This window comes from Acomys russatus, chromosome 10, assembly GCF_903995435.1.
Source record: "Acomys russatus chromosome 10, mAcoRus1.1, whole genome shotgun sequence".
Lineage (NCBI taxonomy): Eukaryota > Metazoa > Chordata > Mammalia > Rodentia > Muridae > Acomys > Acomys russatus.
Window position 1 is genome coordinate 36,841,598 of NC_067146.1, and position 22,887 is coordinate 36,864,484.

Here is a 22,887-nt window from a genome sequence, read left to right on the forward strand (position 1 = left end):
TTTCTAGGACCCTCTGGATCCTTCTACTTTGCCATTCTCCCATGCTAAAGCAACTGTTTTCAAAGGGACGGGAAGCTAGCTTTTTGTTGTTGCTAGTGTGCAGTATGTGAACTTCTTGAAACTCTCTGTGTGATTTTACTGGTTTCTTTATCCATAACTTCCTGTGGAGCCTTCATATGCAAACAAAACAGCCACAGGCAAAAGTATAGAACTTTCCTGTAGAGACCTAATTTCCCTGGATGACTGTACTTGCTAGATTTATGTCAACTTGACAAAACAGTCATCAGAGAGAAGGGAGCCCTGATTGAGAAAAATGCCTCCATAAAGTCAGGCTGTAGACAAGTCTGTCATTTTTCTCAATTAGTAATTGATAATTGGGGAGGGCCCAGCCCATTGTGGGTGATGCTACCCCTGGGCTGGTGGTCCTGGTTTCGATAAGAAAGCAGGCTGAGTAAGCCATGAAGAGTAAGTTAGTAAGTAGCACTCCTCCATGGCCTCTGCATCAGCTCATGGCTGCAGATTCATACCCTGACTGAGTTCCTGTCCTGGCTTCCTTTGATGATAAACAGTGATATGGAAGTGCAAGCTGAGCACAGCCTTTCCTCCCCAAGTTGCTTTGGCTACGGTGTTATCCCAGCAATAGTAACCCTAACTAAGACAATGACCTTGAGTGAAACTACAGGAAAAGGGAAAATCTGTGTAATTGAGGAGGAGGTAGAGAAGGCATTTGTTTGTTGAATCCTGGAATCCATAGGGATGGTGGTGTTTTAACTGGGGGTTCTCTTAGAGGAATGGAGGGCTTATTTCTGACTAATTGGGTTGTTGAGACTCAAACTGAGTGGTAAAGTCAGGATCTGTGGACTTACCAAGGAAAAGCTACTCAGGCAAGGCATATCAGGCACAATAGTTATTATTATTGTTAATTATTGCTATTATATCATCATTATTAATCTTGGTTATAAGAGGGGAAAGGCAACTCTGAAAATAGTATAGACTTGGCATTTGAACTTCACATTCAATCTAATACTGGAATGTTTTAAATCTAATTTAGGGAGGCATTTGTCTAGCTGTAGACTTCCCTACTCACCTCTTTTCAAGTGAGGTCATTTAAAATCACAAGCCTCATTACACGTCACCATTTTTTTTAGAAAAGAAACTGTAAAGGAGAGATACTTCCATAATAACACAAATTTGATACAAAGCTGATTTAATCACCATTGAAAAAAGAACAAAACAAATCCCAAGAAACATGAAAACTCCAGAACAATGTCATGGAAAAATTCTTCCATATTCCTCCTAGTTCTGGTTTCCTTTTCTTCTTTGCTCCTTACTTTTCACTCCCTCCTTTCCTCAATGACATCGGTTTCATAGAGACTTAAGCCAGCTCTTGGTGTTTGTAAGAGAAAATGCGTGGGGTATACCAAGGAGAAAATACTATATTCAAGAAGAAGCCAGAGCATTGGAATTAAGGTCCAGAAGGCAGAGGTTGTGTCTTGCTTTCCCCTCCCTATTCATGAATGTAAAACAGGCCTGGGATGCACAGGTGTTCGGTAAATACCCACTGAATATATAAACACAGGCAAGGAATAGTTTTCAAGTCCAACCCCTAAAGCTGAAGAACCGTGTTCAACCGTTTCATTTGCCCAGTAAACTGATTATTAATAATTTAAATTCCCAAAGAGAAATTTTTATTATTACAAACACCAAACCAACCAGAAAAACGCAACAGAATTTGCAAAAAGTCTGTAAAGCGATCTAAAAAGAAGAGATCAAAACCGAACCTGTTCCTTGGTACAGACAGGATTCCAGCCCCTGTAAGAGTGAAGGTGTGTAGGCACTCTCTGGTCCAGAACCAGCCCCACAGGCGAGTGCCGGCATCCATAACGGTCTCTTGCCGCCCCCTGCTGGGCTCCAGCGGTCCGACAAGAGAGGATGTAGGCACTGCCGCCTGGAGGCGCAGGGCCGATGACGTTGTCTTTGCGCCCGGCCGGAGGCCGGAAGTTAGTTTTTACTTCCGCCCTTCCATCCCTTCTAGGCTTCTAGAAGCGGAAGTAAAAGGTGTCTACCGCGAGCTTTGGTGCCGAACGCGAGTATAATGTACGGTTCGCGGTGAGGTTGGGGAGCTGCTGTAATGTGTTTAAGCGGGTCGCATGTCTCTGCTAATCAGTGCAGTTGCTAAAGGGCACTGCAGAATTGCCCTGCGGGGAAGGAGAGCCTGTGATGAGGAATTATGGTGATTTTGAGTTTAGACTACGTTTCATACAGTAAAGGAGCGTGGCATTGTGTCAGATTTTGTAACTTTAGGGACAGTGTCCACCGCTTACGTCGTTGTGCATGAGGGGTATTAAGAAGACATGAAACGTTGAGTTCTGGCGTTAAAATACATTTGTGATTCTGTTGCCTTTTCCCCCAACATCGTGGAGGTGGGCTTTCGTTGCTGTTTTATTTTTGTTATGACTGAGAAATGTTTAGTTTGCAAGAGGTAGTGCATCTCACAAAAATGATGCGGAGGCATGTAGCCTGTGTCTCTTTATTCTCTATGCTGGCGATATTTTGCCTTTTTTCTTTTCCGGATTGGAGGTGTGTTGGTAGAAACATTCTTACCTATTCTGGAGAGATCTTAAGTGTCTCATCTTAAGCCAATTGAAACATTCTTAACTTTTTCTGGAGCGACCCAAAGTCTCTTATCTTAACGACAAATACGACGAGGAAATGTAGTTCTGTAAAAAAAAAAAAAGTCTCTACACTTAACTGTTGTGTCAGAAGATTGTGGTACTCTGTTTTCATTAAGAGCCTGTTAGCAGTCCAGCTGTGCGACAAAAGGGGACATTCCCCTTCCTTTTACAGACCCCACTTATTAACAGTCGCCGAGACTTTCATAATCGCTAGATTTAACATTCCTTAAGAAAAAAAATTTTAAGAGGAAGATTGAAGTCAATTATCCCATAGTTACTTTAAAAATTGCATTAGGTTTTGTAGTCACCTTGCTAGAGGTTACAAATTCAGCTCAACAATCTATTTTAAAAAGGAGATTGTGTTTATACAAGGCCTTGCAATACAGCTAGGATTTAAGAAAATGAACTTTTCTGAAAGAAAACACAGTTTACAAAGTGAGACTCAGAAAAGATATGTGTGTCTGTATGTACATGTGTATGTGTATGTGCTCATGTGTTAGATATGAAAATAGTAAGTACTGTTGGGAGGAAGGGGTCTAACAGGAAGGGAACAGGGTAATAGGAGAATTATGAGGAAAATAATAGGACATGTTTCTAGTGTAGAATTTAGGTTCATGAAAGTTCTATATGTATGTGCATGTGTGTGCAGGAGAGCAAGAGGGACTTTGGGAGCAGGATGTCTATGTGGAGGACAAGTTCTATAAAGAGAGACAAAATCTACTTGTGACAGATCTAGCAGAAACCTTAGTAGGTTTTTTATAGAACACTTTTGTTAGGAGTCTTGGTATACCTTTTTGCTTAATTTTCGTTTATCAGTATTTGAATTTCTCTTTCATATTCTATGGCATGTTTGTCTGTTTACCATGATGCTAATCATCTGAAGAAAAGGACTGTCTAGGGTACCAATCTTCAAGCAGAAGGCTTAGTATATGCCTGGCTAGTTACTGATTTTTTTTTAAAAAAAATGTACTTATCATTCAATGATGTACATGTTATGAAATATATAAAAAATTCACATTATAAGACAAGTCTAGTTTAAGAATTATACTGTTTTCTCGCCTATGGGATCATTTTGCATGCTTATTTCTAAAGCTCTTTATAAACATGTCTGATTGAATATGATAGTATATAGTCATGTTATCCAGCAGAGGTCACCCATGAGTGTCTGGAAAGGAATAGGTTGAACTGTACAAGCTAGAACCTTCATTATTTTTAAATTTATTTTGCTGTATATTTTTATTAATTAATTGAGAATTTAATACAGTGTATTTTGATCAAAGTCTCCAACTCCTCCTAGACTCACATCTCATCCCATAACCACTCTACTTTGTGTTCTCTCTCTTTCTCTCTTTCAAAGCCATTACATTCAAATAGTGTTTCCTATATTCCTTTAGTTATATGGCTGTCATCAAAGTGTTTGATCTCCTACGGGCCACACCCTTGAAAAAAGGTGATATGACTAGGCCTAGGTATGGTGGAGGAGAAGGTTTATTGCAGATATGAGGGAGAAAACAGCCAGAGGCATCTGAAAGCATCAGAGTGGATGCAACTGGCAGCTTGAGCCTGGTCATCTGAAGAGAGAGAAGGGGAGAGAAAGACAGGGGAACCTTGAACGGTGCCAAGAGGCCAAAAGGCAGAAAGTCCAAAAAAAAAAAAAAAAAAAAGGACCAAAAGGGCTGGATCATATATGGAAATGCAGTCGAGAGGGAAGGACAGCCCAGCCCCCGGGTAGAGAGTTCAGGATAGGGGTAGGATATACCAGCCAGGAGCCCCCTGTAACAGGTAGGGACTGAGGGATGATGGGAGAATCCAGCAGCCAGGTCAGCTTTGATATGTTAAATGATACTTCAGTTACCCACTTGTCACAGGTTTAGGACCTAACACTACATTAGAAAACCAATTCCTCCTCCTTTCTGGTGTTGGAGGGTTGAAGGAGAGATAAACCTGTTTTTTAGGATTCCGAGTGTGGGATTGGAATGGTCTCGTGAGAGAACAGGTGAGGTTAATTCACAAGAAGAGCAACCACCTCGTGTAGGAACTTAATTGTTGCCAGCTGAAAAGATACGTGAACAGACTCTGGGAGGAGATACATAAATGAGCCAGAACTGGAGGCAGGAGTTTTTTGGAGACTTGGGATAGATTTGGCTGTTCATCGCTGCACTTCAAGACGCTCCTAGAGAGAACTGCTCGAGGGAAGGCTTCGGGGCTCCGGCTCCTGCTGAGGTTCTGGGTTCTGGTTACCCCAGGTTCCAGCAGAAGAAATCCTGCAGCTCATGCCTGGAGAATCGTTCCTCGGAACTGATATCCTTAAGGTTTTGTTATTGTGTCCATTAATCCTCATTTCCTATTGTTTTGGTTAGTTGGGTTATAAGTGACATATGCTCAGTCACTAAGTTGGTAATAAAACATATTGGTTAAGAAAATTGAGCCTACAGAAGTTGAATTCAGGTCCTTATGCTTGTTAAACCTATGCTCCAACATTGATCTACCACAGACTTACACTCCATCCCCTCAACTACAGCACTTCAAAGATGGAAATTCCTTTAGAATTTTGCATTGCAGTCAAGGAAGCCATCTGGTAAACTAAGGTAGAGATTGATGTGGGCAATGAAATTTTATAAACACAGACACACAGACACACACACACAGAATCAATGTGATCCTCTTAAAGGGCATTATAAAAAAAGACACTAAAGATGGAAATTAGACAATCTGAAGTATTGTTTTTCAGGACTACATTTAGAGTTTGAGATCAAGGTGGCCAGAAGCAAAGAAAGCTAATGTGTATGGGCAGGGTCATTGCAGACAGCTGGCACGTTGAAAGGCAAAATGGGAGTGAAAGAACCGTTTATTAGGAACAAACCAAAGATGCCAGAAACCAAAGAAATCAGAAAGGGAGGCAGGGAGAACTGATTTTGGATAGTCAACACAGGCATTGTGAAATCAGAACAGTGTAAGGGCAGGACAGTTTGTGGGCAGCAGGGCTGCTGTTCTGCTTCTCTTGATGTTGAAAGTGATAGAGCCCGTAGGATCCAACAGCAGTAGTGAGGCTCAGGTGAGCGCAGCACCAAGAAAGCTGGAGGGATGCTGGGTGTCTTCTTCTGGCAAGGCCTCTTGTAGTTAAAAGATCATATTATTGTCATTGGCTGTTTAACCCAGGCATTCATATAATAATATATGTTAATATTATATGTTATTTCATACAGCATTTGGGCTGTCCAGTGATTATGATATCAAGAAACATCTGGCATATGAGATGGAACTTTCTCTTTGGTTCAAGAGGTTGGATGCTCCAATATGCAGCCGAAGTTTTCCTCAGATCGATTTCCTTTAGGCCTTTCAGTGTGAAATGTGACAGTAAAGCTAGGCAGCCTTTGGAGAATGAGGACCTGCTGAACAACTTACTCACCATGGGAGTTGACATCGACCTGGCAAGGAGACGGCAGCCTGGAGTCTTTAACAGAGTGGTTACGAATGAGCAGGAGCTGAAGTTATTCCTTCTGTCCAAAGGAGCCAGTGACCAAGTGATTGGCAGCATCATATCAAGGTACCCACGAGCCATAACACGCACCCCTGAGAGTCTTTCCCAACGGTGGGATCTGTGGAGGAAGATTATGGCATCAGACCTTGAAATTGTAAATATTTTGGAGCGTTCTCCTGAGTCTTTTTTTCGGTCTAGTAATAACATAAACTTAGAGAATAATATAAAGTTCCTCTGCTCAGTCGGATTGACTCGCAAGTGCCTCTGCCGACTGCTGACCAGCGCTCCCAGAACTTTCGCCAACAGTCTAAATTTGAATAAACAAATGGTTGAATTTTTGCAGGAGACCAGTATGTCCTTAGGTCACAATGATCCCACAGATTTTGTCAGGAAGATAATTTCTAAAAATCCCTCCATCTTAATTCAGAGCACCAAACGGGTGAAAACTAACATTGAATTTTTACAGTCGACGTTCAACTTAGACAAAGGGGATCTTCTGCTCGTGATATGTGGCCCAGGAGCTGGAATCTTAGATCTTTCCAATGACTGTACCAAAAGAAACTACACAAATATCAAAAAGAGGCTGCTTTCTCTTGGATGCACTGAGGAGGAGGTACAGAAGTTTGTCCTAAGCTATCTGAATATGATCTTCCTGTCAGAGAAAAAGTTTAATGATAAACTAGACTGTCTTATAGAAGAGAAAATCAGCATTTCGCAAATAATTGAAAATCCAAGAGTTTTAGACTCAAGCATAAATACTTTGAAAACTCGGATGAAAGAGTTGGTACATGCTGGGTACGACTTGCATACATCAAACATTGCTCTCCTCTCTTGGAGTCAGAAAAGATATAAAGCTAAATTGAAAAGAGTGCTGGAGGAGTCGCAAGGAATCTTGCAAGTGTAGTTAGTGCTATTTCTAGCTTGGGCTTTTCAAAAGGGAGAGTTTTATTTTTTAAATAAATATTTCAGATTACATTTATTTGTGTATGTGTTTTGTGTGTACAGTGTATGTGTGTGTAACTGTCTGCATATGCTCATGTGTGTGTGCATGCTGAGGCACATGTGGAGGTTGAGGACAGATTTTAGGAGCTGAATCTCTTTTGCTGTGTGAGTTCCAGGGACAAACTTAGTCACCAGGCTTGGAGACAAAGTGTCTGTACTCACGGAACCATCGTTCTGGCTCAAGATGTGTGTATAATGATTCTGTGGGTACTTTGTTTTATAGGTCATAAGTGGTGGCCTTCCTGATTGGGTGCAAAGGTGTTCAGGGAAGGGAAGGGGGTCCCAAGGCACAAGAGCCCAGGAACCACATGGCTCTGGGAGGAGGCCTCAGCTCCCAGGGGAGGCTTACCCCAATCCCTGAGGAACTCAGGAGCCTAAGCTCTGCTCCTTCACTTCTTCCTTCCTTTGCTGTTCTTCTGAGGGAGTCACAGCAGGCAGTGAATCTCTTAAAAGAGATTTATTGGAGGAATGAGTCCAGGAGAGGAGGGACGAAACCAGGAGTGGCTGCCTCTGCTCCTGAGAGGAGAGAGCAGAGAACTGGGCAGACACAGCCTTTATATAGGGGTCTTTAAGGGGGTGGTTCTTTCTAGGGCAGAGATTTCCAGAGTGAGGATTGGTGGGTTTTCAAGTCCTGAGCTTGGGGAAGCTTAGGGATTGGTGGATTTTGTTCAGTCTTTTCACCTAAAATTAGCATAAATCTGAGAAGGGTCCCACTGAGGAGGTGGGGATGGCCCTTGTGACAGAGGATGGAACAGCCAATTTGACAGTTAGACAGGTGTGGAGGAGGGGCCTATTGACTCATGCCCTAAGAGGTTTACACAGACTTGAATTCTAAACAAAACAACTTTCCTTCACTAAACTATGAACTTATTTATACTAAGGGGTTAGCAATATTTTGTTGTTGTAAGTGAAAGGTGTAAGATTGGGTAAGCAAGTAAATCACAAAAAAAAAAAAAAAAAAAAAAAAAAAAAAAAGAAAACTTGAAAATATTGTCTTCACATTTTGGCTACTCTAACTGTTGTTTTTCTTTTTAATAGTATATCCATAGAGACATGTATGTGGCATATATTAATTGGGCTTTGAATCTTGGGAAAGTCCCGTGATAACTGATGAGGGTAGCACTAGATATTAAAAATGTAGATGAGAGAATCATAATACCATATTCAAGCATTATAGTGTGCACAAAGCATTTGTGCACATAAATTGAATAGTCTTTACACAACACTTTATTCAGAAAAAAGTATAAAATATTAATCTGGTTAATAATGACACAGAAGGAATGGGATTGCATCAGTGAATCTTATCTCTGTAGCAAATTGCACTTAGAAATTAATCAGCTTAAGTCCTTGCCAAAAATCTGGTTTAAATCAGAACCCAAACTTGCATGAATCTTGCATTTTCTTTCTAACCTTACTTAGCAAAGCTATGTGAATTTAAAAGAAAAACAAGTGAAAACAAAAGGGTGGTTGTCATCCATGTTGAGAAGACCAGAAGAAATTAGAGGCATGAGTATTATTTGATAGAGTAACAAAATGATTAAAATGAACAATAAGATAAAAGTAGAGAGCAGGAGAGAGTCAGCGATTAAGAGCACTTGCTGCTCCTGATTCCTGGGTTTGGTTCCTACACAACTGCCTGTAACTGTAGCTTTAGAAGATATGTTATCCTCTTCTGGCCACTCTGGGCACCCATATGCATGTGACGCACATGCACACTTTAAATGAATCAAAGATACAAATGGCTGGTTTGTGATATTCTATTGGCAACTGTCCCCTCCCATTACCAAAATCCTGTCACTGCTCAGTATTTCATCAGGTTCTTGAGGCAATACGGCATAAACAGAGGAGTTGACTTTGAAGAGCCTTAGTGCAGGTAAATGTTGACCTTTACAACACCTGTCTCTAAGCCATGTGCTGGTCACTCAGACCTAGTGCCTTCTTCTTCCTGGTACTGTAGATCATAAGGGATGAAGTTACTACTCATATTTATGCTAAATGGATGATACCAAACTGCTCTTTAAATATATAACTACGCCCATAGATGAGTGCAGCTCTCATCACAGAAGCTTCTTTGTGCAGTGGATGGTGGTTAGTACAGAGGGTAAACCTGCAGTGCTCAGTTTTAATGGGACAGCTGTTTCATACCCTGTCCCCTCAAATGGAGAAAACTGTGAAGAAGGGGTTGCGAGATTGTAAAAGTCAGATGTGGAGGCAGACTAGGGCTAGTCAGTATATTACAGACATGAAAATACCACTGTACTCCTGAAAACACAGTAGTTTGGGTTGTCTGCACAAGACCTGCACTAGATCAAGGCAGTCAATATTCTGGGTTGGAGGGTCAAAGTGTACTCAAAAGGCCTCATAGCTGAGGGGTCATTATCAAAATTGATGGCTGCCAGTGGAGGGAGAGTTAATAGTTTTATTTTCCTCCCTCCCTCCCTTCTCTTTTCACCCCCTCTGATGTGACCTCTGGTCAGGTAGACCATGGGTGGCTCCACACTGGTGTATATATGGTATATAGATATCACAAATTGGACTCAGTGTGTTATAAAACATAAAGACATGAAATTAGGAAAGGGATTGGAGAGGTGGAGACTAGATCCAGGAGGAATTATGGGAAGGAGTGGAGATGAATATGATCAAACTACATTGAAGCATGTAGGACTTTTAAAAAAATAAAAATACATTGTTAAACATTTACAATGGAAAGTGATTTACTCTCTGATAATGCACATCCGTTGCACAAATCTTTGAACAGTACAAAGAAATAAAATTACAAGTGATCCTAAGATTGAGGAACTGTGCTTTTATTCTCAGATCACAAAGATTTGTTTATTTAAAGTAGGCATGAATGGATGAATGATGACTTTTGAGAAATCCTTTTAAAACCATCCCTTTCAATCCTTTAATGAATGGCATCAATGGATTTTTTTTTTTAATACCATCCTTGTCTTAATGAAATTTAACCTCTATTGTCTTTAACTTATTAATGTTTTTCTTAAAATGTTCAGTGGTATTCACAAGGGGGGGTGGTAGCAGATGGTCTGTATTTCTTCCCTTCTTAATTATGAAGACGTTGGCAAAAAAAAAAAAAATTCTTTTTATTTTAGGAGGAGATTGCCTCATTGTCAGGAGTTTGGACCAGGGTTGGGCTAACTTCACTAAGAAAATTTGGAAGCTTGTCATTTCCCTCCCGCTGCCCCCTGCTCTAAGACTGTTTGAAAACTATGTAAGAACTTGTTTAAAATCATTGGAGAGCTGTAGTGAAGGCTTATCAAGGAGTTTTTGGTTAATATCATTATAAAGCCCCACATCAATTTGATGCATTTTGATGCATGTAACAACCTGGGTAAATCTTCAATAAGCAGAATGAAAGAAGTGAAAGAGTACAGTGTGCATATATCCATTCATATGAAATTCTAGAAAGGGCTTCAGTCTGTCGGAAAGTAGATCATGGGCCAGTGGGATGGGGAAGGTTGGATGGAAGATGATACGAAGGAGGTTCTACCAAGGGACACAAGGATGCTTTTGGAAGTAATGCATCACGTATCATCTTGATTGTGGTGGTAGTTTTAGAAGTTGATATGAATGACAAAATGTATCAAATTATACGTTTTAAATAGTGTGGTCTTCGGCTGTACTCAATAAAGTTGAACAGTCATTCAACATTGGCTTAAAATGCCATGACTACCAGGTAGTAAATTCTGCCTGTTTAGCTAGGTACGGTGGTACCTATCTGAAATCTCAGCACTTGGGCGCGTATGAGGGAGGACCAGGGGTTTAAGCCCTGGCCTGAGCTAGTGAGACCTGTTTTAAAAGAAAAGAAAGGAAAAAAAAAAAAAAAACTTCTGTATGTTTGTATGTGTGTTCTCAGATCCTCTTTAGTATTCTTAAACAGACAGACCTAACTTTATGTCTGTACCCTTGCCACAAACAAAGGAATGCCTCTTTTCAGAGAAGACATTGGAAGTCCTAGGAAGCTATCTGGAAACAAATATTGATAGACTTGTGTTTATTTCCCCAACCTTATTTTTATTTTAAATGGAGCAATCAAGAGTCCTAAACTGCCTAAGCCTCTGCTTTGGCCTTCCCTTAACAACTCACACTCAAGTCACACTGTGGCACAGGTTAGATCAGGGCCCTAGAAACTGTTTTTACCTACAGCCCTTTGAGAAATGCTTACATAACTGAGTATATATTTATATAAAATAGACATATAAATAAAATACCTGATAATAAATCACAAAGAAGTTTAATTTAAAACAATTCTTTGCAGCTGGGCGTGGTGGCATACACCTTTAATCCCAGCACTCGGGAGGCAGAGGCAGGCAGATTGCTGTGAGTATCGAGGCCAGCCTGGTCAACAAAACTAGTCCAGGACTGCCAAGGCTACACAGAGACACCCTGTCTTCAAACCCCCCCCATAAAAAACCAAAAAATAATTCTTTGCTGTACATATAACATTTCTGTTTGACTTTATTTATTTTACACACATGCGCACGCGTGTGCACACACACACACACAACCCACAGCAGGAGAACCATGAAACAATCAGGAATTATATAAATGTTACATTCATAATGTCTTGGCTATTTTTTTAATTTTTATTAATTTATTCAGATTACAACTCAATTGTTAGCCCATCACTTGTATCCTCCCATTCCTCCCTCCCTCCTGTTTTCACCCTGTTCCCCTCCCCTAGGTCTAAGGCCAAGGGGAACCTCATCCCCCACTATATGGTCATAGGCTATCAAGTCTCATCTTGGTAGCCTGCTTAATCTTTCTTTGAGTGCCATCTGGCCTCCCCACCAAGGGGAGGTGTTTTGTCTATTTGTATTTGGCAACCTTGAAGAAAACATCTTTCCTATCTTGGTGAGTCTACAGTTCTGAATGTAAATTGACATCTATCATATCTCACCTCTATCAACTTAAAGCATCTATCTAGACTTAAAAACATCTTAACCCCTAAACAACTAAGCTTAATTGTAAAACTAAACTATCCGGTCTTCAGCCCCATCAGAGACTTGAGAAGAAATAAAATTAATTACCTGAGTAGACAGGAAGTACAGGTTAGCAGCTTCCAAACCGGGGGGGGGGGGGGGGGGGAAATGACGTAGACAATTTGCTGCCTGAATAGTCACCGAAAACTGTCCATAACATTGGAGCATCATCTTCAGCCTTATGGCCCCATATATCTGATAGACATATCTGTGAGGCAGGGACTATTGAGGACTTGCTTATCCTGTGTTGGCAGTTTGGCTGTTGTCTCTGTCTGCATCAAAGCCTGCCCATTTTTAGGCAGAATTCTGTCTGTGGCCCAAATGAGGACAGTTTGCCTTATTTTGTTTGGAGTACCTAGGGCGTCTTCAGTGTTTTTTTTTTTTTTTTCCAGAGTTCACTGATATTTTGATTTTTGAATTGTCAATGCTGGAACTCACATAAATAGATGCATAAAAAATTACAGAAATTGTTAGAAATTCTGTTCTATTCCTAAACTAAATTTCATCAGGAACTCAGCATTTTTAACAATCAAACATTCTAACAAAATAGTCCAAAAATCCACTAATTTGATGCATGCTGAAGAATCACAAAAGGAAAATATTAAAAGCTGTAACCATTATATTTTCATAAGAGCAGAAAGCCTTATGAAGAATGAAACGCTGCAGTTTAGAACATACAGTAGTGTCCAGCTGAGGCATTGCCAGCCGGCAGTGGTCACTGGCATTGGATGATGGTATGCGAAAGTGCCCTGTGAGGCATTGAGGTGCAATTATCATGTGGGTGAGCACTGCCAGAATTCATTACATATTCCATTTTGAATTACTTTTCTGATGTTTCCAAATTTTACACAGTGCCCGTGGGTGACCCTGACGCGGCATTGCGACCCACAACTGAAGACGCTGGGGGTCAGACAGGAACAACACCCTCAGCGTTTCGTTGTAGCGAGGAGCTTTTGGTACGCCTCTGGGAGCAGTGGCCGGAACTGAACAAGACAGCAGTGCAGGCCTGCTTTGCCCTCCCTACTCCAGGAGTGATAGGCAGTTAGATTTTGCCCTTTCTCCCCCTAGAAACACAGGCTTTCATGAGGACGTTGGCCTTGTGGTGAACCAGTGTTTCTTTAGTTAGTAGAGCAAGTGGGATTGCATTCTCAATTCTTTCTCTTCCAGTAGAATATGAGCCCTTGGTTGGAGACAGTCTTTTCTGTTTGCGTCCCTGCTGTGAGGGAGCTCTTCTTGTCATATTAACCTGAATGTCTATAAGTAAAACAGCACACGGAGGGCTACCTCATCCCATTTGGAACCCTGTTTGTATCTGTATCTCTCAGACTGGCTAAGCCTCTTCCAAGTGCCTGCTGATTTGATAGAAGCCATATGCCTACACTTCACACAAGCACAGCATACATGGTTTCAGCTTATCAGCTGAGCGTCATGTGATGAACTTCTCTGAATTTAAAGTTCAAGTCAGTGCGTGAGCCACCGGTAACAAAATTAATTATAGAACTTATGGATCGCTGATAAAATATAGACTGATAAAAACATTAAAACCATGTCCTAATCATGCTGTGTTTACCCGTGCATAGACCTCCGTGAGCTGTAGGGGTAACTGTAGACAGCAGCTTGGCTATACAGTTTTCCAAAGGCAGATAACCGCAAGTCTGGTTGATGATTCAAGCCGAATGGAACATTCCAGAGATAGGAAAAGGGTTTCAGTGAGTTATTTTATCTGTAGGTCCTGTCAGCCTCAAGCTGGAGGAAAAGAAATCAATAGTCTTACATACAACTTTTCTTTAGCTCCATACTTTCTTGTTTCTTTTTAGCAAATACCATTTCTTAACTGGGCAGTTCCCAAACGATGTGATTAAGGACTATTTATTTATTTATTTATTTATTTATTTATTTATTTATTTTTCACCTTGACGTTAAAATAGCTGCTTGCTATGCCATCTTAGTTACTCAAAATACATAGCATTGTCTTCCAGATAGGACAAGGAAAATACACCCATAAGATCTCAATAACATGGCTGCCTAAACAAGACCCGGACAATGACAAAGCTAGTTGATGTGCCAACATGGATGGGGGAAGTCTCACAGAGCCCCACCTCATCAATGAAGAGCAGTTACTCACTGCTGAGAGAGACATTTAGTTTTCCCCAGGGATGAGTCCCTAACTGGTTATTCAATACCAAGCTGTCAGCCCTAAAAACATTCATGCAAGCAGCACTGAACATTCTTAGTATGTTGTAGTAATGAATGTTTCACATACATATGTGACAATAGTAAAGAAAAGGAGGCCATGAATTTGAGAGGCAGTGAGCACAGGAGGACTTGGAGAAAGGGGAGGGTAGGGGAGAGAATGTGATTATGTTTTAATTAAATAAAAAATTTAAAAAATACACAATATTGTCTTTGTACTTATTTAGGTACCATTTCCAGATTTTCTGACCTTGTTTAACTTTGGCATTTAAAACTCTGTGCTATGTATTGTGTGTCTGTATACAAAATCTGGCATGGACTGATGTGTCCCTCGAATCATTCATTAACCTTTTCATCCTTTGAGGAGAATATATTTTTTAAAAACCCAAAGATTCCAGTTACATATGAAGTGAGGGAATCAGATTTCATTGTGGAAAAAAAAGTTACATATATAAGGTAGAGCTATTGTAAATCAACGTTATTCAGAAGACATAACAAGTAAAAGTCCTTGTGCTTTTGGGTTCTCACATGCCATTTCTGACAGTGGTTTTGATGGCTGTCATAATTAATTATGAATGGCTAAGCAACCCTAGACTGAAGGATTGATATGTGAGGGGAAATGACCAAGTTGGAACAGAGTGAAATTATGTGTATTCCAAAGCCCCAGCATGCACAACACGTGACCTACAGAGAAGATTAAAATTGCTGCAGTTAAATTGCTTCATGCCTTTATTGTTGACCTCATACTCTCAGTAGGTTGAATTCTGGTCCACATTCTCTCTGACAAGTGAAGGTTTGTCAGTGGACTGGAGTAGAATAGTCATTGGTCTAGAAGATCCTTTCCCCTCACACTCCTGTGCTCTCTAAGCTGTAATTAGCACCTTCTTAGGTAAATGTTGCTATGTGTTCCTGTCTGCCTCTCTTTTCTTCCTAGAATCAAGGGATGACTTAGTGATGGCTTAATCCACTAGGACCATTAGAAATCCCTTGACACACACCTTCCTTTTTCTTTCCCAGTCCAAGTGATACCCTCTGACTTAAAATTGAGTTGTGCCCACAAAATGGATATGCTGAGTTGAAAATACACTTGATTCACCTACTCTATTGGACCCATAGCTTTATAGCATCTGAAGACTAGTCACCACGTGGTTGGCTGGGCCTGTGGTTTGTGGCCGCTGCCCAGTATCACAGTATCACAGGACATATTGTTAGTCTGGGCAAAGATGAAGATTCAGACTGCAGTGTCCGGCTTCTGCTGGATAGGTATCACTTTCGTATCACCATAAAAGGTGAAAGTCACAAGTCAAGCCATTGTAATTTGGGAATCATTCATATTTATGTAATGAACCCAGTCTGAGTCAGCACCATAGCTGAGCATGTAGGAGCCTAGAAGAGTTCAGCTCTGATAGCTTTTTATTTGTAAAAAATAACATTTTTTCCGGATTGCAAAAATAATGACATGATTACACAATACTGGGAGATACAGAAAAATAAGCCCATGAAAGTATTCATAATTTTAACACGGGGGAAATGTAATTTTCTAAAATAATATGTTACATGCAGAAAATACATATAAACAATTTTCTTGCCAAATTTAACTAAAAAGTGTGTTGAACATATTTGTTAAGTATCAATTCTGCACTATTGTGCTTAGCTGTTTATTATTATATTATAAAAGTTATGCATTTGTTTGCACATATATAGTACACATTTTTCTCAAATTCTGTGATTTTATTTTTCTTTGGTGCTAAATAAGACTTATATGTATGTAGAAGATTATCATTATCTGTTTATCTGTTGATGAGCAACTAGAGCTTGTCCATGCTCTTTAAAACAAGAGGAACCTGTACTTGCTGCTATCAGGAATAAAAATTAAGAAAGCTGACAAGAAAATAAGCTTGGAGGTTCCACAAAAAATTAAAAAATAGAACTACGATGTGACTCAGCCACTTTGCTCTCGGCACGCACCCAGAGGACTTTATACCCTACCAGAGAGAAGCACGCACCCTAGAGCTCATTGCTGCTTTAGTCACAATAGCAAGGAGACGGAATCAAACTAATAAATGTTTTAAATATCTTTTTAGAACTATGTGATGATAATTTATCTACATCATACACTACTATGATCTGTTTTTAGATAAATTTGAAACTTGAGAACACTGACCCACAGTGGTTGGGGCATTCGACCTGGCCTCACAGGAGGTCGAGCGTGGGCTCAGGAAGTCACCATGCATGGTGTCATTGCTCTCTAGGCCTGTCGAGGGGATCCATTTTGTTCCTACTCCTCAGGATGGAAGGAAGGCGACTGCTTGGGAGAAAGGATGAGATCATTGAGAGTGGGGGATGAGAGAGGCAATGGGAGATGGATATAGTCGCAATGCATTACATACCCATATAAAGCTGGGGTTAGGATTAAAAATAAAAAAAAAATTAAAAACAAACAAATGCATAGTGAGATGCCACATAACTGGTATGGAGAGATTTATTTGGGGAGAAAGGAAGTGGAAAGGAGTGGGAACCTGAGTGAAGGTAGAGAGACAGAGACAGAAAGAGAGGGGGCAGGGGGCTTAGAGAAAGTGCAAGAGAGAAGCGCAAGAGGAAGAGAGTGCAAGAGACAAAGTAAGAGAGAAACAAGGTTCATGTTTGTGCTTTTTATCCTGGCCCCTGGTGGCTGAGGCTAAGCAGCCTAGAGGTAGGTCGCTTATATGGCAACACATGGTGTTGTATACTGGTAACCCTCATGCTTATCCAACAAACACTTTGTACACTGAACCATCTCCCCAGCCTGTATGTAAGGCTCTCAAAATGGACTTTGTAGATATTTGTTAAGCCTTGTGAAGGGACTGAGACTTTTTAGCATACTTGCAAGATTAGTAAAGTAGCTTGTCACAGATGTTGGCAGGAAATATGAAGACCATGAGTCAGAAGCAGGGAGCTGTTTATTATTCACAATGGTAACTATAGCTGGAGAATTAGGGTTTGTATTAGCTCCCTAAATCCTACATTTTCCAGGGCAGGGGGCCAGGTAATATCTGCATACGTAGGATAGTGCCTTGCATGGAAAGCCCCTAAGCTAAAGACACCTCTAACTTAAAAGAAAGCTGTTCTCATTTTGCAGCCCCCTTCCTCCTCTCCTCCTGGCCCAGCCTTCCCACATGCTTTCTTCCCGGCCCCCGGCCCCCTCACCCTGCCCCTTCTCTGCGAAAAGGGGAGCCCCCCGCCCATCATCCCGCCCGGGCACATCAAGTTGCATCAGGACTAAGTGTATCCTCCTCCCCTGAGGCCGGACAAGGCAGTCCAGCTAGGGAAAAGAGATCCAAAAGCAGGCAACAGAGTGCAGGTCAGAGATAGCCCCTAGGGAAGGTGATCCAAAAGCAGGCAATGGAAGGAATCAGAGACATTCCCCCACTCTAGTTGCTGGGGGGACCGACATGACCAAGCTGCCCATCAGCTGGGTGGAACCTCTCAGAGGACAGTTAGCTTGGCTCTTGAGTGCAAGTATAGCAGAGTATTATTAATAGTGTCAGGGGTAGGCTCTCTCCCAGGGGGTGGTTCTCAAGCTGGGCCAGGCATTGTTTGGTCCTTCACTCAATCTCTGCTCCATCATTATCCCTGTACACCTTATAGGCAAGGTTAATTTTGGATCGAAGTTTTTGTCCATGGGTTGGTGTCCCTTGCCGGCACTGGAAGTCCCGCCTGGCTAGGAGGTGGACACTTCCATCTCCACATCTCCCACTGCTAGGAGTCTCAGCTAGAGTCACCCTCATATCCGCCCAGGAGCCTACTCCGTATTGGGTACCTCCTAGGCTGTTTACTGAACCCTGGAAAAATAATAAAACATCAGTGTTTTGCCTTGTAAGGTGTGCACAGGTTTGAGAGATCCATAGAGATTAATTTGACAACGGCGTTTCTGCACTGACTAGGTATGCTTCTCTGTTGATGATTCTGATGGTTGCAAACAGAGGTCTTAATCAAGCCCATTCGTTCCATCTCATACAAATTCATACATCTCAACAGAAACCAAAGAAGGAGAACGAAGCAGTCTGTAGTCTTGACCTCAGCCATGGACTTAGCTAAACAGACAAGCCCTATATATCATTATTAGGCCTAACCTTCGAAACCCAGAAACTTTCTTCTTCAGTTTCTGTACTGACTTTCCCATGATCACACATTAGTAATTATTAACTCATAGTGACATTAATTTATTTCTGTCTAAAATATTTTTCCCTGTGTTACATATGGACACTTCCACCCAAGTACATATTGTCGGAGCAGATTCTCCCTCCCATCCCCTCCTTTATCACTCCTTTCCCATTTGTTCCCTAGATGGTTTTGCTTCTATCTACATGTCATATATACGTACATGATTTTATTTTTCTATACAAAATTCCTGAGCTACAAGTTGGAAACTGGTTCAATTCACATAATATGATCACCTCCAGCTGTATCCTATTTCTTGCAGAGATATAAAATTTTCTCCTTTATGAATGAAAACAATTGATCGTGTGTCTATAGCATATTTTCTTTACTCAGTTCTCTGCTGTTGGACACCTAGGTTGGTCCATAACTTAGCTATTGGGAATGGTGCTGTAATAAACATTCCTGTGCAAACATCTCTGTAATGTGTGGACTTGAAGAATTTTAGATAAATACATAGGAATGATTTACCTGGGCCACGTGGTAGATTTTTAAATGTTTTGTGGAACTTCCATACTAGTTTCCATAGTGGTTGGACTAGTTTACATTCTTTCCTGCAGTATATAAGATTCTCTTGTTCATGTCCTCATCATCAATGATTGTTATTTTTATTTATTTATTACTCTTGCTAATAATTGACACTCTGACTAGAGTGAGATAAAACATAGGATTTTTTTCCAGAGCTGAGGAACAAACCCAGAGCCTTGCGCTTGGTAGGCAAGCATTCTACCACTGAGCTAAATCCCCAACTCCACGTTTTGTTTTTGTTTTGTTTTGTTTTTTAGACAAGATCTGACGTATTCCAGGCTGGACTTGAATTTTTTTTTTCTGTAGCCACAGGTGACCTTGAACTTCTTAACTTCTTGCTTTCAACTTTCTAAATTTTGGAATTACAGGCATGTGCCATGACACTTTATTTTTGTGGTTTTTGGGATTGAATTAGTTTTGTACATGCCAGGCAAATATTCTACCAACTGAGATACACCTCTAATCCTTGCACGTAGTTTTAATTTGCATTTCTCTGATTGTTAGTGAGATTGAATGCTTTATCCCTGTGTTTATTGGTTATTTGCATTCTATTTTATGGAGGCTGTTCATTTTGTTAGCCCATTCATTAGACTGCTTAATTTACTCTGCTTCTGCTTGTTTGTTTGTTTGTTAGTTCTCTGTATAGTCTAGACATGAATGCTGTCAGATATTTAACCATACAGATTTTATTCCATCCTAGGCTGTCTCTTCATTTGAATGATTTCTTTGCTGTGCAGAAGCTGTTTTACTTCCTGTTGAGAGAGCCTGACCCATCCAAGGCTTTCTCAGAGGCCCCGATGAAAGGACAAAGGAACACAGTTCTCTGTCTTTGCTCAGAGTCAGGCGTGGCAAGGCTGGTCTGGGGATGGCAGCCAGGGCCTTGAAAGAGTTCAAACTTGGGTTCCTAAGAACTTGGCTTTTCTCCTGACGAGACAGGAATTATCGGTCCCAACCAAGGCTGTGTGCTTGGTCTAGGATGCTCTGGGAAAACTCTGTATCCCCCTTGGGTAACACTGCTGTATTAGCATCCTGCTGACGCTGTCCCACTGTATGATAGTTTTCGTCTTACACTGTCCCCTTTCTTCCCTGGAAATAGTATATAAGATGCTGTACCTTAAATTTTTTTCCTAATAAATATTTTCCATAGGACATACTTATTTTTCTTATAATTTTTAAAATTAATTCTTTGTGAATTTCACACTATGCACCTCAATTCCACTCATTTCTCAGCCCTTCCATATCTGTCCTCTATTCTTGTAACCTCTTTTCAAAAGAAAAACAAATAGTCTCACTGTGGAAGCTGCAGTGTGTCACATCCGTTTTGTTCCAGCAGCGTTACTTATAAATGTTCATTGCAGTGAGTCATTGGTCCGGTTCGAAGCCTCTGGTTTTTGCTACACTCTCAATGCTGGATCTTCTCTGGGACTCCTCTCAGATATCCTGTTGTTGCCCTATGCCGTGGAGATCTTGTTTCAGCAGGACCTGCCCCTTCACAAGCTCTAGCAATTCATAGATGTGGTAAATATTAGACTGGGCCTGCTACAAATCTTGGATCTGATCCTGAGTGAGGTAACACAGACCCTAAAAGACATGCATGGTATGTATGTACTCACTTATAAATGGATATTAGCCATAAAGTACAGATAGCCATGTTACAATCCACAGACCCAAAGACGCCAAGGAAGGCCCAAGGGAAGGTGCTGAATCTCACACAGAACAGGAAATAAAATAGACATCTGAAATGGAGGGTGGGAACTGGGTGGGAGAAGGGGTGGGAAGGGTAAGGGGGTGGGGATCAGGTATGTGGAGACCCAGGATTGGGGAGTGGGAGAGGGAGATTGGAAATCAGTCAGGGGGCGGCATCTCTGGGACAGGGGAGGCTCCTCGGAGTCTATGTGGGTGACTCTAGCTGAAACTTCTAGCAGCAGCAGCGGGGGTGTATGTGACAGGAGGTTAAGGAGCCTAAGTGACCACCTCCTGTAGCCATGTAGAACTTCCAGTGGAGGGAGGGGAACACGACCCATGAAATCTTAGACCCCAAATTTGTCTTGGCTACAAGAAGTGTAGGGATAAAGATGGAGCAGAGATTGAGGGGACAGCCAACCAATCAATGACTCAACTTGAGACCCACGGCATGGGAGAGAGCCACCCCCGACACTGTTGATGATACTCTGTATGATTACTCACAGCAGCCTAGCATAACTATCTTCTGAGAGGTCCCATCCAGCAGCTGATGAAAACAATGCAAAGATCCACAGTCAAACAATAGGCTGAGCTCCAGGAGTTCTGGGCAAGAGTGGGGGGAAGGAGAGAAGGACCAGGAGGGGTCAAGGACACTACAAAAAGACCTATAGAGTAAACTGACCTGGGTCCATGGATGCTCATAGAGACTGAACCAAAAAAGCATGCATGGACTTGACCTAGACACCCCTAAATATATGTAGCAGATGTGCAGTGTGGTCAACAGGTGGGTCTCCTAACAGTGGAAGTAGGGGTTGTCTTTGACTCTGTTGCCTGCCACTGAGTTGTCAGGCCCCATGGAAGAGGATGCACTTAGTCCTGCTGTGATGTGAAGTACCTGAGTAGGTTGATATCCCTGGGGGGGGGGGGCTTCCCCTTCTCTGAGAAAAAGGAAAAGAGGAGTGGGGGGAAGAGGCTGTGAGGGCAGGACTAGGAGGAGAGAAGGTAGGGGACTGGGATCAGGCTGTAAAGGGATTAAATTAATAAATAAATGAAAAAATCAGTTTAAAAAAAAGTTCTAAATCTGGGTTTGGGTGGTAGCTGAATTGGTCAGCTGGCCAGTTCTCCAACCCTGCTCAGGCAAGGGAGGGGGCCAGCTTTCCATCCTGCTGCAGCTGGTGAGGAGACGGGACAGATCTCCTGCTCTCATGCCCTCAGGGATGACACATCCAGGCATGCGTTTTAAGAATCCACTTTTTTTTCCTATTTATATAAATCCTGGCATGGCAATATTGATGGGGATTGTATTAAATTTGTAGTTTGCTTTTGCTAGTGTAACTATTTTTACCATATTAAATGAGCAGGGGATGCTTTGTGTCTTAGTGTCCTCAGATTATGTCTTTAGTATTTTAAAGTTGTATCGTAGTTGATGTAAATATTTTTTTTTTTTTTGATCCCAAGTGTGGATGTGAAACAGACTTGTGTGAGGGTGTGTGTGATGTTTTTCCGCTAGAAACAGACTTGTGAGAGAACAGGTGATGTTTGTCCACTAGAAGAGGAACTGCCTCTTGTGGGGGCATGGTTTTTGACAACTGATAAACATCCTAGTACAGACTCTGAAAAGATATATATATATCTCCAAAACAAGAAGCTGGGCTTTTTGGTCTTGATATCATTTCCTATTGTTTGGCTGTTCATTGCTCCCCTTCCAGATGCTCCTAGAGAGGACTGTTCCAGCAAATGCCTGAGGTTCCTGCTGCTGCTTTGGTGGCTGCAGTTACAGTCAGTCACCTTTGTTGAGTTGCTGGTTTGCTGTTTAACAGGTCTGCTGGAATCCTGACCACAATGCCAGTGCAATTGCTTCAAGGAACTGAGTCTAAAATGGTCTACTTCTCTTGCTCCCATTAACCTCTTTTCTCTCCTATCTAGGGTAGGTGGGTTGGAAGGGAGGTGTAAGCATTAAAGAACCCCAAATTAAGTAGGTTTGAAGAAGTTCAAAGTCTTCATTTTATTGTGGAAGTCTTTTACTTCCTTGGTTAGGTTAATTCCATAGTATTTTTAAAAAATTAATTAACTTTATATCCTGGTCATATCGCCATCCCTCCTCCTCCCACCCCTCCCATACCCTATT

At 41.4% G+C, this 22,887-nt stretch overlaps 1 protein-coding gene across 2 annotated transcripts; it reads left to right on the top strand.

Annotated features, from left to right (window-relative positions):
- Positions 1–2,354: 2,354 nt before the first annotated feature.
- On the top strand, positions 2,355–7,079 carry Mterf1 (mitochondrial transcription termination factor 1). Of its 2 annotated transcripts, none has more exons than XM_051152010.1 (2): positions 2,355–2,423; positions 5,882–7,079. In XM_051152010.1, exon 2 carries the CDS (start codon positions 5,903–5,905, stop codon positions 7,058–7,060), a length of 1,158 nt encoding a protein of 385 aa, XP_051007967.1. In that variant the 5' UTR covers positions 2,355–2,423; positions 5,882–5,902; the 3' UTR covers positions 7,061–7,079. The 2 variants fall into 2 exon arrangements, with proteins under 2 accessions (XP_051007967.1, XP_051007965.1); XM_051152008.1 differs by lacking the exon at positions 2,355–2,423 and adding an exon at positions 4,758–4,987.
- Positions 7,080–22,887: the final 15,808 nt, after the last annotated feature.

Coding starts and splice junctions, on each gene's coding strand:
- Mterf1 (XM_051152008.1), top strand. CDS start 4,949: ATGCCTGGAGAATCGTTCCTCGGAACTGATATCCTTAAG. Junction 4,988..5,881: donor TCGGAACTGATATCCTTAAG/GTTTTGTTATTG, acceptor TATTTCATACAG/CATTTGGGCTGTCCAGTGAT.